Source organism: Chenopodium album, chromosome 15 (assembly GCF_948465745.1).
Source record: "Chenopodium album chromosome 15, dcCheAlbu1.1, whole genome shotgun sequence".
Taxonomy (NCBI): Eukaryota; Viridiplantae; Streptophyta; class Magnoliopsida; order Caryophyllales; family Amaranthaceae; genus Chenopodium; species Chenopodium album.
In genome coordinates, this window is record NC_137848.1 from 44,081,312 (window position 1) to 44,093,966 (window position 12,655).

General features: G+C 33.4%; 1 protein-coding gene and 2 non-coding genes across 3 annotated transcripts; all 3 read right to left on the reverse strand.

The window, feature by feature from the left end:
- Window positions 1-1,410: 1,410 nt before the first annotated feature.
- On the reverse strand, window positions 1,411-1,492 carry TRNAS-GCU (transfer RNA serine (anticodon GCU)). Its single transcript has one exon. It is a non-coding gene; the product is annotated as a tRNA-Ser (tRNA).
- Window positions 1,493-1,920: 428 nt separating this feature from the next.
- On the reverse strand, window positions 1,921-7,080 carry LOC145582300 (thioredoxin-like 3-1, chloroplastic). The gene is made up of 5 exons (XM_081639299.1): window positions 6,562-7,080; window positions 6,272-6,346; window positions 2,402-2,468; window positions 2,278-2,295; window positions 1,921-2,178 (listed from the first exon to the last, which is right to left on the reverse strand). The coding sequence occupies exons 1-5, from the start codon at window positions 6,864-6,866 to the stop codon at window positions 2,080-2,082; spliced, it is 564 nt and encodes a 187-aa protein (XP_081495425.1). The 5' UTR covers window positions 6,867-7,080; the 3' UTR covers window positions 1,921-2,079.
- Window positions 7,081-11,324: 4,244 nt separating this feature from the next.
- LOC145583624 (small nucleolar RNA R71) lies at window positions 11,325-11,431 on the reverse strand. Its single transcript, XR_014100245.1, has one exon. It is a non-coding gene; the product is annotated as a small nucleolar RNA R71 (small nucleolar RNA).
- Between the last annotated feature and the right edge of the window lie 1,224 nt (window positions 11,432-12,655).

Below are 12,655 nucleotides of genomic sequence, written 5' to 3' on the forward strand. Positions count from 1 at the left end.
TGAACTAGTTTAAGGCCCGTGACATGCACGGTAAGTCTAATTTTTTTAAGAAAATTAATTATATCCAACAAATAAAATTTGATAAAACATACAAATCAAATATATAGAAATTATAATGTCATAATCTATATTAATAGGCAAAGCAACAAATTATCTAAAAATGGATTTTTTTAGTCTACCCAAACTCTAGAATTTTTCAAGCGGGGCTAAGGACCTGTTCTTTTCAGCTTAATTTCAGTTCGACTTCAATCAGTTCAGTTCAGTTCCTAATTTCCTTCTCTCATAAACAATTCATTTCAGCTCTATTCAGTTCAGTTCATTTCAGCTCCAATCAATTCACTTCAGTTAAGCTCAGCTCAGCTCAATTCAGTTTTTAGAACATGCCTTTGATCAGGTTTAGTGGTCATATTAGTGAATACTTATTTATTAATGCATTTTTAAATAAACATCAAAAATCAATTGAACAACAAACTAAAATCTCCACTAAAATTATTTGCAAAAGTGCAAATATACACAAAATTACAAATAATATATCATTTTCATATCCAAAAAAATCATTTGTTAAATACAACATTTATTTTATAGCCATACTATACTCTATAAACCAATTTGTGATAATATATACGTATAGTAGTAAAATTTCATAAACAAAATTGTAATTAACTTGAATATATATTTATATTGAATTGAAATAAATATTAGCTAGAGGTATTTGGAAAAAAATTTAAGTGATGTTTTAAAGTAATTTTTTTAACATCTATTATATGAATCAATTTATAATAACTTTTTTTGGCAAAATATAATAATACTCTATTTAAAAGATAGTTAAAAGGATTTGAAATAATTATTTATTTATTTTTGAAAGAAGTTGAAATAATTATCTAGGTTAATTAGGTAAATGTATATAGAATAATTATGAATACTAAATAAAAAGGAATATATATTTGTCATAAAGATAATATAAAAAATTTGGAATGATATTATTATAGAATTAAATATTAACAAAAAAAAAAAAAGAAGTTAAAAAGGAAAGGGGAGTTTTGGAGGGAAAAAATAGCACCAGGATGTGACAAGTGTCACTCTCGATGTCTGTTTTAATATTAAGTTATTGATTAATAAATTAATCTGTTTTTACCTAATTGGTCATACATATATAAGCAACCAATTTATGATTTTCAAAACAAGCTTATACTTTTTTTTTTTATGAGGGAATCAAAACAAAGCTTGTACTAAGGCTCAATAAAAGACGCATGTTAAAACTTTAAATTATGACCAAATACTTAAAAAAATAAAAAATTTACAAAATTAAATATTAGGCTCTTGAATAATATTTTTAAGAGTTGAAGATTAATTTAACATGGCATGATTACTTAACTAGTCGAATGCAAAAATAACAAAAAATTGGTAAATCGTCGCCTGAGAGATTCGAACTCTCGCGGGGAAACCCCATGTACTTAGCAGGCACACGCCTTAACCACTCGGCCAAAGCGACTTAATTGTTACACAGTTCACGGTAAAAGTATACATTGTAAAACCTAAAAAGATTTAATTATCTTCTTACTTTTGGCCTTTTGGGGCACAAATTGTAAGTTTTGTAACTAGGCAGATCTGCTCTAATTTTTTCTTGGTTTCGCATTTAAAACCAAAAAATAGTTAAGATTAGTAGTCAATACAGAGTATAGAATGATTTATCAGAACGAATGACAATAGACCAATACATGACCAATCCGATATCAAATATGACTTGAATCAATTGCCTTAGTCCGAAACCAATCCAACCTGCAAGTTTGTCACCTCTTTATTACTTTACTTCATTCACTTCATGTTAAGCCTAGAATGAGTTTTTCACATGGACTGATATATAAGCAATGAGAACTTAATTGGACATAACCGAAATAGTAGTACACAGTTAGCAAATCGGAAATATAACTTTGGTTGTTTTTGATTTACAAGGAAAGAAAAGTAATCTTTCAACTGACTCTATACAATATAGTGATGTACCAACAAAAATGAAGATTTACCGAGGTTGAAGAAACTGAAAAAAATAAATGGTAATTAAGATAAGAGAGGTCTGTAGATTTATATGAACTGCTGGATCATGTCCTTCACCTCTTCCAAAACTAACCAAGCTTTATGGCCACCAATTACTTCCGCTTTCATTTCTCCGTCTAGCCATAGCTGCAAACAAGAAAGTGAGGTTAGCATTTCAATACCTTAGAATCTTTAAACAGATTTACAAAACTAAATGAAATATGAGAATAAGTAGATCAAACTCACTTGGATCGTGGGCATTTTCTGATGTTACATGCAAAATAGGGAATTGATGGTTAAAGGAAGTTAGAGAGAAATAAATGGATGTGACTGTAGAAATAAGCATGGATTATAGAGGAAATTGTCTCACTGAAATATTTCCGCGCTTGACTAGAGCTTGAGGCACATTGTTCACATCCACGTAGTAAAATTTGACCCTTCAAGAAAAACAGACAATGGAGAGTTAATTATAAGAAGAAGAAATCTATTAAGAACTACAATTTTCTATCTTGGCAGTACTACATACATATGCATATAACCATATAGGTATAAGAAAGTTAGGAAGCTATACCCTTACACATATATAAAGCTAAACCTACTGCATGATAGTTCATATAGTTCAAAATTTATAACCATAACTGTTTGTAATCTTTTGATGAACATATAATATTGTTGGGCATCTTCCAAGAGGAGGATCAGGAAACCAAGTGGTGAGACAAATCAAACTCAATAACTCGAGGAATAGCCTAAGAATATTCAAATGGAAGAAGATGAAAGATTGAATTAATTACTGAATCACTCCTCCTCCTCCTCCTCCTCTTCTTCTGCCTGAAAGCCATAATCCCATAAGTGGGGTTGGTTACATGAACCAACATGAGGACTTCCTAGGAGGTCACCCATCCTAGTACTACTCTCAACCATTGTGGCACAAGCATATTGAATCACTACAGATGTAATAAACAAATTACTGAATCACTACAGATGTAATAAACAAATTACTGCAAGTTTATGGTGGATAAATTTTGTACAGGGTGTGTTCTTCCCAAAACAATTAACTCTACTAAAAAACCAAGCGACTAAAGTAAGCATACTATTAGTTTGTTGCTGAGTTTTTATGGCTCCCTACAAGCATATGAAGCATTGTTCAGCAAGGACAATTAAGGTTCAACACAAGACTCTTTAATAAGGCACAACTCAAAATTACATAGCAGAATGATGACAAAAAATTATGAGGATATAAAAACTGAAATAGACTATGTTTTGAAGGGATAAGATGGGTTTCTTCCATGAGGCACCCTTTGGAAAGCAACACTAGGTGCAAGATTGTTGTTTCAAAGAACTAAAATTTCGAAGGAAAGACTAAATGCGTATTTTGCATAAGGTTTACCCATATTGAGAAAATTTGCAGAGTGAAGCAAGCCAAACAAAATCAGCAAGATAACATTAGGCACTTGAATCAATTCAATTGCAAGCATGAAGCATTACAGTTTTATGATGAAGACAATGCATATTATAAAAGCAAAAAGAGGTGGCTAATAGACAGTGCTTGTACAATCATATGACTCGTCAAATTACTGGAAACAAAGTGGTTGCAAATTGAAGAAAATTAATTATGGAAAGAGTACGGTTCATCAAACTTCAAAAACATTTTGAGAGGTTGAACTGTTGAAGCCATTGAATGTCATCTTACAATTGGCTACATGCCTTAAAGATTAGGGAAATGGGCAAGACAGGTAGCCGGGTAGGTGCATGTTAACTAAAAAAAAAATTGTCCCAGAAATTCTGGAAAAGGCCATATATACTTCTATATACTTTATCAATAAGTAGTAACTGACAAAATGTGCAAGGCAAATTCTTGTTATAGCTTGATGTGGACAAACATCACCTGTCAAGCATCTTAGATTAGCATCTCAAAAAAGGAGCAGCTTTGACTCATCAGAGAGTCATCTTAGTTATAGCTCACAATCAAGAGGTTTTAAAATAGAATACTCAATACTCAACTTCACTAATGTAATAATTTATACAAGTAGAGATATCCAAGGTTGATGGTCATATAAAAGGTTGATGCACGAATCCACAGAAGCTTGATGGGTAGTTTGGTAGGAATTTGAAGATTAATCTGATGCATGTTGCAAGCTTGCCTTTGAGGTTTATGTATGACTTAAATTCCAGTTCAAATGGGTGACATAAAAAAGAATTCTGATATAACAAGGTGAACTTCAGATATAGAGTTATGTTCAAACAATAATATGATAAGCAGAGTTTTACAGTCCATAGGAGACACCCACTGGGCCACTGTAGAATTCATGGATTTTGGAAAGGCGAAAATTAGTTGCTTGATCAGGAACTAAGGCAGAGTGTATTATGGATTACAATCGAAAATTACTAACATTCAAATGGACAACAGATATTATGGTAGCAAAATTTTTTTATTTGTCAGACCAAACATATGAAAGTGAAATGATGATGAAGATGAGATTGAAGTCAAGTCAGTCAACTGTCAATACAATATCAACTTGCACATTGTTTAACCAAGGCACATACAAATGGAGAATATGAGTTTTTGAGACATAAGATGCAGAATGACAAGCAAACCTCTCAAAGGAGAGTGTTGAAAGATGAGATCTTTATTATTTAAGAATCAGAAATTCCAAGTAGTTGCCAAACTACAAACAAGAGTGTTGACTCAAGGCAAAATAAAAGGTTCAGCGGTTTTAGCCTAAAAATGAAAAATGGTGATCTATGATCAACAAAGGTTACATAAACTTTGTAAAAATTATATGAATGCCTTGCTGCTCTTTGAAGGATCAAAGATACGCAGCAGAAGAATGATTAGACGAAAAAACATCTGATACAGCTCACAGCCAGAGAAGATTTTCCATCATGGTGTTTCTATTTTCCATCTGATACAGATGGGTGTTGGCTCAAATGAAACGAATAAGCTATCCTCATAAACACCAAAGTCCAATTAGCATTAATTCCATTATGGTGTTTCGATTTGACTGCGTTCCATAACATTAATGAAATTCAGGGGCCTAGATACTGCTTTCTTTGAGAGAGAATAAGTTGCAAGCTCAGTTCTTAGATCAAAATACAAGTTTAAAACTAAAACATGATTTTGATATCTTGTTATGTGAGTGGTGTTCCCTGAGGTTATACATCGTAAAAGTTAGTTTGAAATTGTAAGAAGTCTACCTATAGGATTTTTAAGTACTGATTTAATTATAAAATTAGTATAATTATTGGAAATTTGTCCTACCAAAGTCTAATAAGACTCTACTTAAACTTATATGTGTTGAATATGAGAAACATATTGGATGTAATATATGTTACGTATTGCTACATGGTTTTCTTCTTTTGAGTACAATTGCCTTTAAGAAAACGTTAATGAAAAATTCTACTCTAAATTTTGATGATCATTTTTGGATGGAGTGAATCCTCTCTTAAAGAAGTAATTAAATCGAAGTTCACAACACACTAATGCATGCCCTAATAACAGTATATCACATTTCCATAATTAAAACATAATCACAAAACTTAAACTAAAGTTTAAAACTAATACATAGCTGGACTATATGACAGATTCTACTATTTATCCAATAACCTACTTTCACAGTAATGGCAAACCTTACTTTTATATGGGCAAACCCGCAGGAATTGATTGTGCAAGAAATGTACACAATGAGTATCCAAGGAGCCAGCAAAACAGCTTAAGTAGGCATTCCAGTTAAGGCAGATGTAGCACCCCATTCACTAGCAATGCTCAAATCAGGTAATACTATAAACTTTGGTACCGCCTTTAATTGAACATAATTGTCCTCCCACTGCCCCCAGCATACAGACATGAAGTTATCTACTTATCTGCTACAACTAACAATCTTTTTGTACAAGAAATTGTAGGTGTATGTCAATTTAACAAAGTCAGGAAACACAATACAGTTACAGAAACACTCTTAATTACGAGGTACAACAAAGCACGAATATAATTAAGCGTGCACGACTATGAAATTGCAGGAGTGCATGGCCACCAAATAGGCTTAGATAGCAAGTAGGACAGCAAAACACCACTAATTGTTGATTCTACAAGAAGCAGACAAAACCATCCAAAAATGTATTCATAATTTCATATCATGTATGCAACCTTCCAAATAAACACTGTTTAGCACGAAACTTAAGCAGGATTTTAACTTATCAAATAGAGAAATCTAAACTTCTTCTGAGTAAAATAGAAAAATCTTACTTGGTATCATATTCAGCAGCCATTTTTTCCAGTTTAGGCTTGAGATAAATGCATTTCCTGCACCAATTAGCCATCCTACCATCCAACAAAAACTTTAATTAAACACCCAAAAAAAAAAAAATAGCATTAAAGTATGCTACTTTTTTTTTTTTTTTTTAATATTTTTTTACAAAAATTATTCCAAATCCCAGATTTTTAATAGAAAAATAAGTTGAAATAATGCAATCAAACAAAACATAAATCTCCAAAAAATTTCAGACAAATTGATTTAAGAGTGGAAAATGACAAACCAATCAATGATAACAGGTTGAGAATTATCCTTAGCTTGCTGTAAAATCTGGTCAAGCTGATCACAATCTTTGATGGATTCCATTTCAACACTAGAAGGTCTCGACAAATCTAGCCAACCAGCATGCGCCATAATCTCTCTTTTCTTCAAATTTCTACCATCTATGCTGTTTTTTTGGTCTTTTAATCCAAACCCAGAATTTTTTACAAGAAATAAGCACCACCCATTACTCCATTTTTGTGGAAATTGATCTTTTGGGTGTGAAAATCGGTAAAATATTTGAGAATTTGGAGCTAAAACAGACATAATAGTAATTTTTGAAATTGGGTTTTGAAGTCAATCTTGTTTGAAAGGTGGGTGTTAATGGGTTATCATAGTTTTAAGGTTGACTGACTGAGAGTAAAGCATGTAAAATGCTTCATTTACCAGTTAAAAGGGGATGCAAAATGAGGACTTTGGAATATCAATGGAGATTTTTGTGTGCTTTAATTATTGGCGTTTTGTCAAGAAATATGAAAATAAGTAAAGGCTTATCCGGAATGTGAGTTGGAACTTTCAAGTGATATTGGATTAATGTTAGATTGCTAGGGGTGGCCATTGGACCCAACCCACTGGCTAATTGGGCTCATTGGATTAAACTAGGCGAAATTCTATAGTTTAGGTACATTAACCAGAACCGAACCACCTATAAGTAATAGCTAGAACAACATTAGCTTTTGCAATGGTTGCAATCGATGTCATAAATGACATTGGAGATTTTATAAATAAGCATACTTAGAGCAACTCCAATGGCAAGCTAATTTGACAATTAGCTTGTCATGCCACATCATCTTTTAAGCTAATTATCATTTTAGCTACTTTTTGCTCCAATGGCTAGCTATTAAATTAGTAGTAGTTGTTGGATAGAAAATACATGAAAAGAGCTTAATTGGTGTGATAAGCATTTTATTTTGGCAAGTTTAATTCCCAAGCAAATTAGCTTGGCAAAGCTAATTTGCTTAGCCAAGCTAATTGAGTTTTCTAATTCCAATGGTCAAACTAGTAGCTAAAAAATTATTGAAATTGCAAGCAAGTCCCTAGCTACAACCATTGGAGTTACTCTTAGTTTTGTTGTGGCAATTAAAAATAACGATTTATGACACACATTACACCAATTGCAAAAGTTGATATTGTTCTAGTTACTACTCATAACTCATAGATGGTACTACTCGCTGCACCCAAGGCATGTGTTGTCTTATGATTTTGATGATGACTCACCTAACTTATTTACATACTAATAAGTGTTTGATTGTTTAATTGTGTGATCAGAAGTGTTGACTAGGAGAATTGAGATGTCTTTTAAAGATACCATGAGGAATAAGAATGCATAGGATAAATTTATCTAAAGAAAAGGGTTCCCTCAAAGGAACTGATACTTTAGGGTTGAAGCTTTGAGAAGAGAAGTTCCTTCGCAGGAACAACAACTTTCAGGGTAAAAGTTTCACTAGAGAAGAGAAGTTCCTTTGAAGGAACAGAAGTGTCAGAATAAATGCATCATCTAAGAAACATGAACACTAAAATGTTTTTATGTTTTAGGATTTATATATGTAAGTATAAGAACTAAGTTAATACTTTGAATAACTATGTGAAATGAGTCTAAAAGATATTTTTATGAGTAGCTTATTTATAGGAAAATAGGAGTAAGTCTTGTGTGTGACTAGCCACACGGTGTGGCCACATTGGTTTATAAGAATAATCCTTATTTATATATATGAATAACCCTTATTTTTCATAAGAGTAATCCTATTTTGTTCAATAAAGTAACTCTAATTCATTATATGCGTAATATCAACTAGTTTAGAAACAAGTAACCCCATTTGTTCATTTTGAGTAACTCCTAGTTTTTTTTCTTTTAAAAAAATCAAAGAATGATTCCATTTAATAATGTAAGAGAATAACCCCATTTTTTCATTTAAGTAACCCACATACATCAAGGTAACCCCATTTGCTCATCACCGTGAGGTCCGTAACCCCCTAATTTTTATTAATTGTCTTACGTGTGAAGTGGTCACACCATGTGACTAGCCACATATAAAAACTTGTGGAAAAACATTTGTTTTAATTCTTATATTTTTGAAAGCTAAAAGATTTTATTTTTCTGAAAACGCGTGATTTGTTGAAATAATAAAATCTAGTATATGCTTTCCTATATATTCTTGCGGACTACTTTCGTTGATTTAGTCCAACCTACATTGTTATACCAGCTCGTCTTGTGTGTGGCTAGCCACACCGTGTGACCACTTATAAAAGAGCAAATACAGTAACCCATATAACACTAATTGAGTAACCCTATAACACCAACGAAGTAACCCCTTTAACACTAATCATGCAAGTAAACCCCTATTACACTAACGAAATAACCCTTGCCACACAGTGTGGCCAGCTACATATAAGACTTTGTGTTTTTGCACATTAAGGAGGATCATGTCCTAATTTTTAGTACATACATGCTCTTGCTTAGTGGGTATGGAGTAGTGGCATCAAGTTGAAGCAGCATATTACGTTTTTCCTAAGCTAAGCGAGTCTATAAATAGCATGTTATTTCAGTTGAAAAACCACCCTTGGTCAAGTATAATTTTATCTTTTATTTTCTTAATCGAGTTAAGAGTCTTATTGATATGTCTATTTTATATAGTGATTTACACCCGTCCCTTAGTCATAATTAGGAGTATTTTTGGCTCTTTAGAGCCACTTTTATTACTAATATGTGTTTTATAGTATTTTTGTAGTTTTGGTAGTGTTTTGTAGGAAATTGCAGATTTGGAGCATTTTCCCGGATTTATTTGGAGCCACTACGAGCACTAGAAGATATTGACCATATTTCATAGCCCAAGGTTGGTTAGAGTCATCAAACCGGTGATTAAGGGCTTGACTTAGAAGAAGACGAGGCATTGGACCGGGTGATTAAAGCCCCAAAGAGGAAATTAGCATTTGGGTCAAGTTATTAGCCCAAACAAGAGTCCAACTTAGCCTAAGAGCTTCGCCCGGCCGGATGGAGGTTCGCCCGAAGGCGCGCCCGACCGGGTGGGGCAGAAGAGGAAGGAAGCATCCTTTGCCCGAGCTCGGGCCCGACCGGGTGCGAGAAATGATCTCATGATGAAAAAGGTGCGCCCGGCCGGGCGATGCACCGCCCGATCGTGCGCATGTTTTGGGGACAATTCCGACGATTTTTACTTAGTTTCTAATTAGGATTTTTAAGCTTTGTATAAATATGTTTTGTTTAGTTTTGATACAATTACCTCTCTTTCATTAGCTAAACTCTCTCTTAAGCTTAAACTTCTCTCTTGTTTCTCTCTCTACAACTTTTTGCTTTTATACAATTCATTATTTCAGTTAATTTTGGTAACGATTTCTTCCCTTTTATTTTCAGTAATTTATTGCTTTTGTTCATCATGTTTTGTTTAATTGATTTTATTAGTTTAGATTTAATTATGTGTGAGTAGATCATTTTCTAGGGTTGTGGGGATCCATAAATAATATGAAAGGGGTAATTATTGTTGATTGTCAATGCTTGGTTAATTTCCTATTGATTGATTTAATGCTATGCAATTAGAATAGGCTTGGTTTAATTGTATGAGTTATGCAATATTGATTCGAGATTCAAGAGATGAGAATTGATTTTTAGGCTTAGTTACAATAGGCAGGTTAATTTATAAATGGTTAAGTGAAGATTCGAGAGATGCAATTTAATACCGGTAGATTAATTGTGTGATTGTAATACGTAGAGAAAGCCCTTTATGATCTGATTAATTATGACAATGATGATTGATTATTATATTTTACCCTGGAATATTGTTTATTGGAGAACCTATACCCTAGACTTTTATTAATTGATTTCTTCCTATACTTAATCTCCGTAGTTTAATTCTTTTTACAACATTAAATTGGTTACTTAATAATTTAGATTATATTAATTAATTAGGAATAGAAAGACTTGTTTCCCTGTGGTTTGACCCTACTTCCCTATCTACTTTAGTTAAAGGAATTAGGTAATTCTTTTAATTAGGAGACATGACTTTATCCTGTCAAAATTTGGCGCCGTTGCCGGGGAAACAAATTTATTTTTATTTCTGATTGTTTTTGTAGTTTAGATTATTCCCTTTTGTCTCAGAGGACGTAAGTTCTTTAAGACAATTCTCATATTTGTTGTTTAGTTATTTGTTTATGCCCAGATGTTCTAGATCAGGTTATATCCCATTCGATCCTGAGATCGAGCGCTCTTTTCATAGACAAAAGAATCTTTACAGGCAAATACTGGTGGGTTCAGGGGGTGATATTCCTAGGGACCCTTCATCTGATTATAGTGATTCGAAAGCTTCTTCAGAAATAGAATCAGAGATGACATCAGTTCCACCTTGTAAGCTCAGCGATTATTCGCAGTCGTCCCTGACGAATTTTCCACATCTTACTCCTACTCCAGATTTCGAGGGAGTGCAATTCGAGATCAAACCCCAGTTTATCACGATGATCGAAAGAAAGCTATTTAGTGGGGCTAAGGGTAAAGACCCTAATCTTCATATTGCAGATTTCTGTTAGTATTGCAATACCATTAGGCAAGCTGGGGTCACGCAAGACCAAATCAGGGAGATTCTTTTTCCCTTTTCTTTATGTGGTAAAGCTAAATTGTGGTATAATGGATTGAATAGAGCTGCACTTGGTATTACTGATTGGGAAACTCTTGCTTTGAATTTCTATAATGAATATTATCCTGTAGAGAGGACAACTTTGTTGAGAAGTGCAATTCAAAACTTTACCCAAGAGCTAGACGAAACTCTATATGAGGCTTGGGAAAGATTCAAGGATCTGTAGAGAGAGTGTCCCCATCATAACTTAGCACAGTGGCAGTTAATCCATGTCTTTTATAATGGGATTGGAAATTCATCTAGAACAATTTTAAATTCTGCAGCTAATGGTAGATTTATGAATCTAAATGTAGATGATGCAGGTCAGTTTATCAAAGAGATGGCAATTCATAATTCCCAATACGGGAATCCTAGAGGCTTTGCAAACAAAGGCAAACATAATGTTGATTTAGTATCCTTTTTGCAAGCTTAGTTAACTTCAATTAGCCAGAAATTAGATAATCTTAGTACTGCTATTCCTACTTCTATAGCTAATGTTCCTGCTGTTAATAATTCTAATGAAACTTTTTGTGAAAATTGTGGAATTGTAGGACATTGGGAGCAAGATTGTAAGAGTTCCATGGAGCAAATTAATACCTTCCAAACCTATAGGCAAAATAACCCATACTCCAACACTTATAATCCTGGCCTTCGGAACCATCCATATCTTTCGTACCGGAGTACCAATGTGCAAATTCCTCCACCTCCACAACAACCACAACAACAACCACCACAACAGCAGAAATATTACCATCCTAACTCTAGACATAAAACCCAATCACAAACCCCTCCATCTTCTGACCCTGCCTTGTCAGAAATTAGAGCAATGATATCAAATATGCAAAAGCACATGGAGAGTAGGGATGCTCAAATTGATTCGATCCTAACTCATAATAAAATTATGGATAATCAAATTGCGCAGATTTCATCTACCCAATAAACCCGTCAGCAGGGAGCCCTACCATCGCAACCAATCCACCCTAAGGATCATGCCAATACAATTACTCTAAGGAGTGGTTCACACTATGATGGGCCTCTTATGCCCAAAGATGATGAACCTGTTTCAACAACAATTGCTAATCCTAATTCCCTTATACCAAGTGCTAATGTTACTAACCCTGTAGGGCTACAAGAGAAAAACTAATTCTTCTAATGTTTATTTGCAGGGTAAATCTCAGAACAAGGTTGGAGATGTACAGGGCCCAGTCATCAAAATTCCATTCCCAAATAGACATTTGAAGTGTAAGTTTGATAAGCAATTTGGTAAGTTTTTGGAGGTTCTAAAAAATTTGTAGGTAACAGTTCCTTTCATTGATTTAATCACTCAGGTTCCTACATATACTAAATTTATGAAAGATATTTTGACTAGGAAAAGGGCCTTTGATGAGGTAGAAACTGTAGCTTTTTCGGAGGAATGTAGTGTTTTATTGCAAA

Coding starts and splice junctions, on each gene's coding strand:
- LOC145582300 (XM_081639299.1), bottom strand. CDS start 6,866: ATGTCTGTTTTAGCTCCAAATTCTCAAATATTTTACCGATTTTCACAC. Junction 6,347..6,561: donor CAACCTGTTATCATTGATTG/GTTTGTCATTTT, acceptor GTTGGATGGTAG/GATGGCTAATTGGTGCAGGA. Junction 2,469..6,271: donor GCTGCTGAATATGATACCAA/GTAAGATTTTTC, acceptor TTTTTCTTGAAG/GGTCAAATTTTACTACGTGG.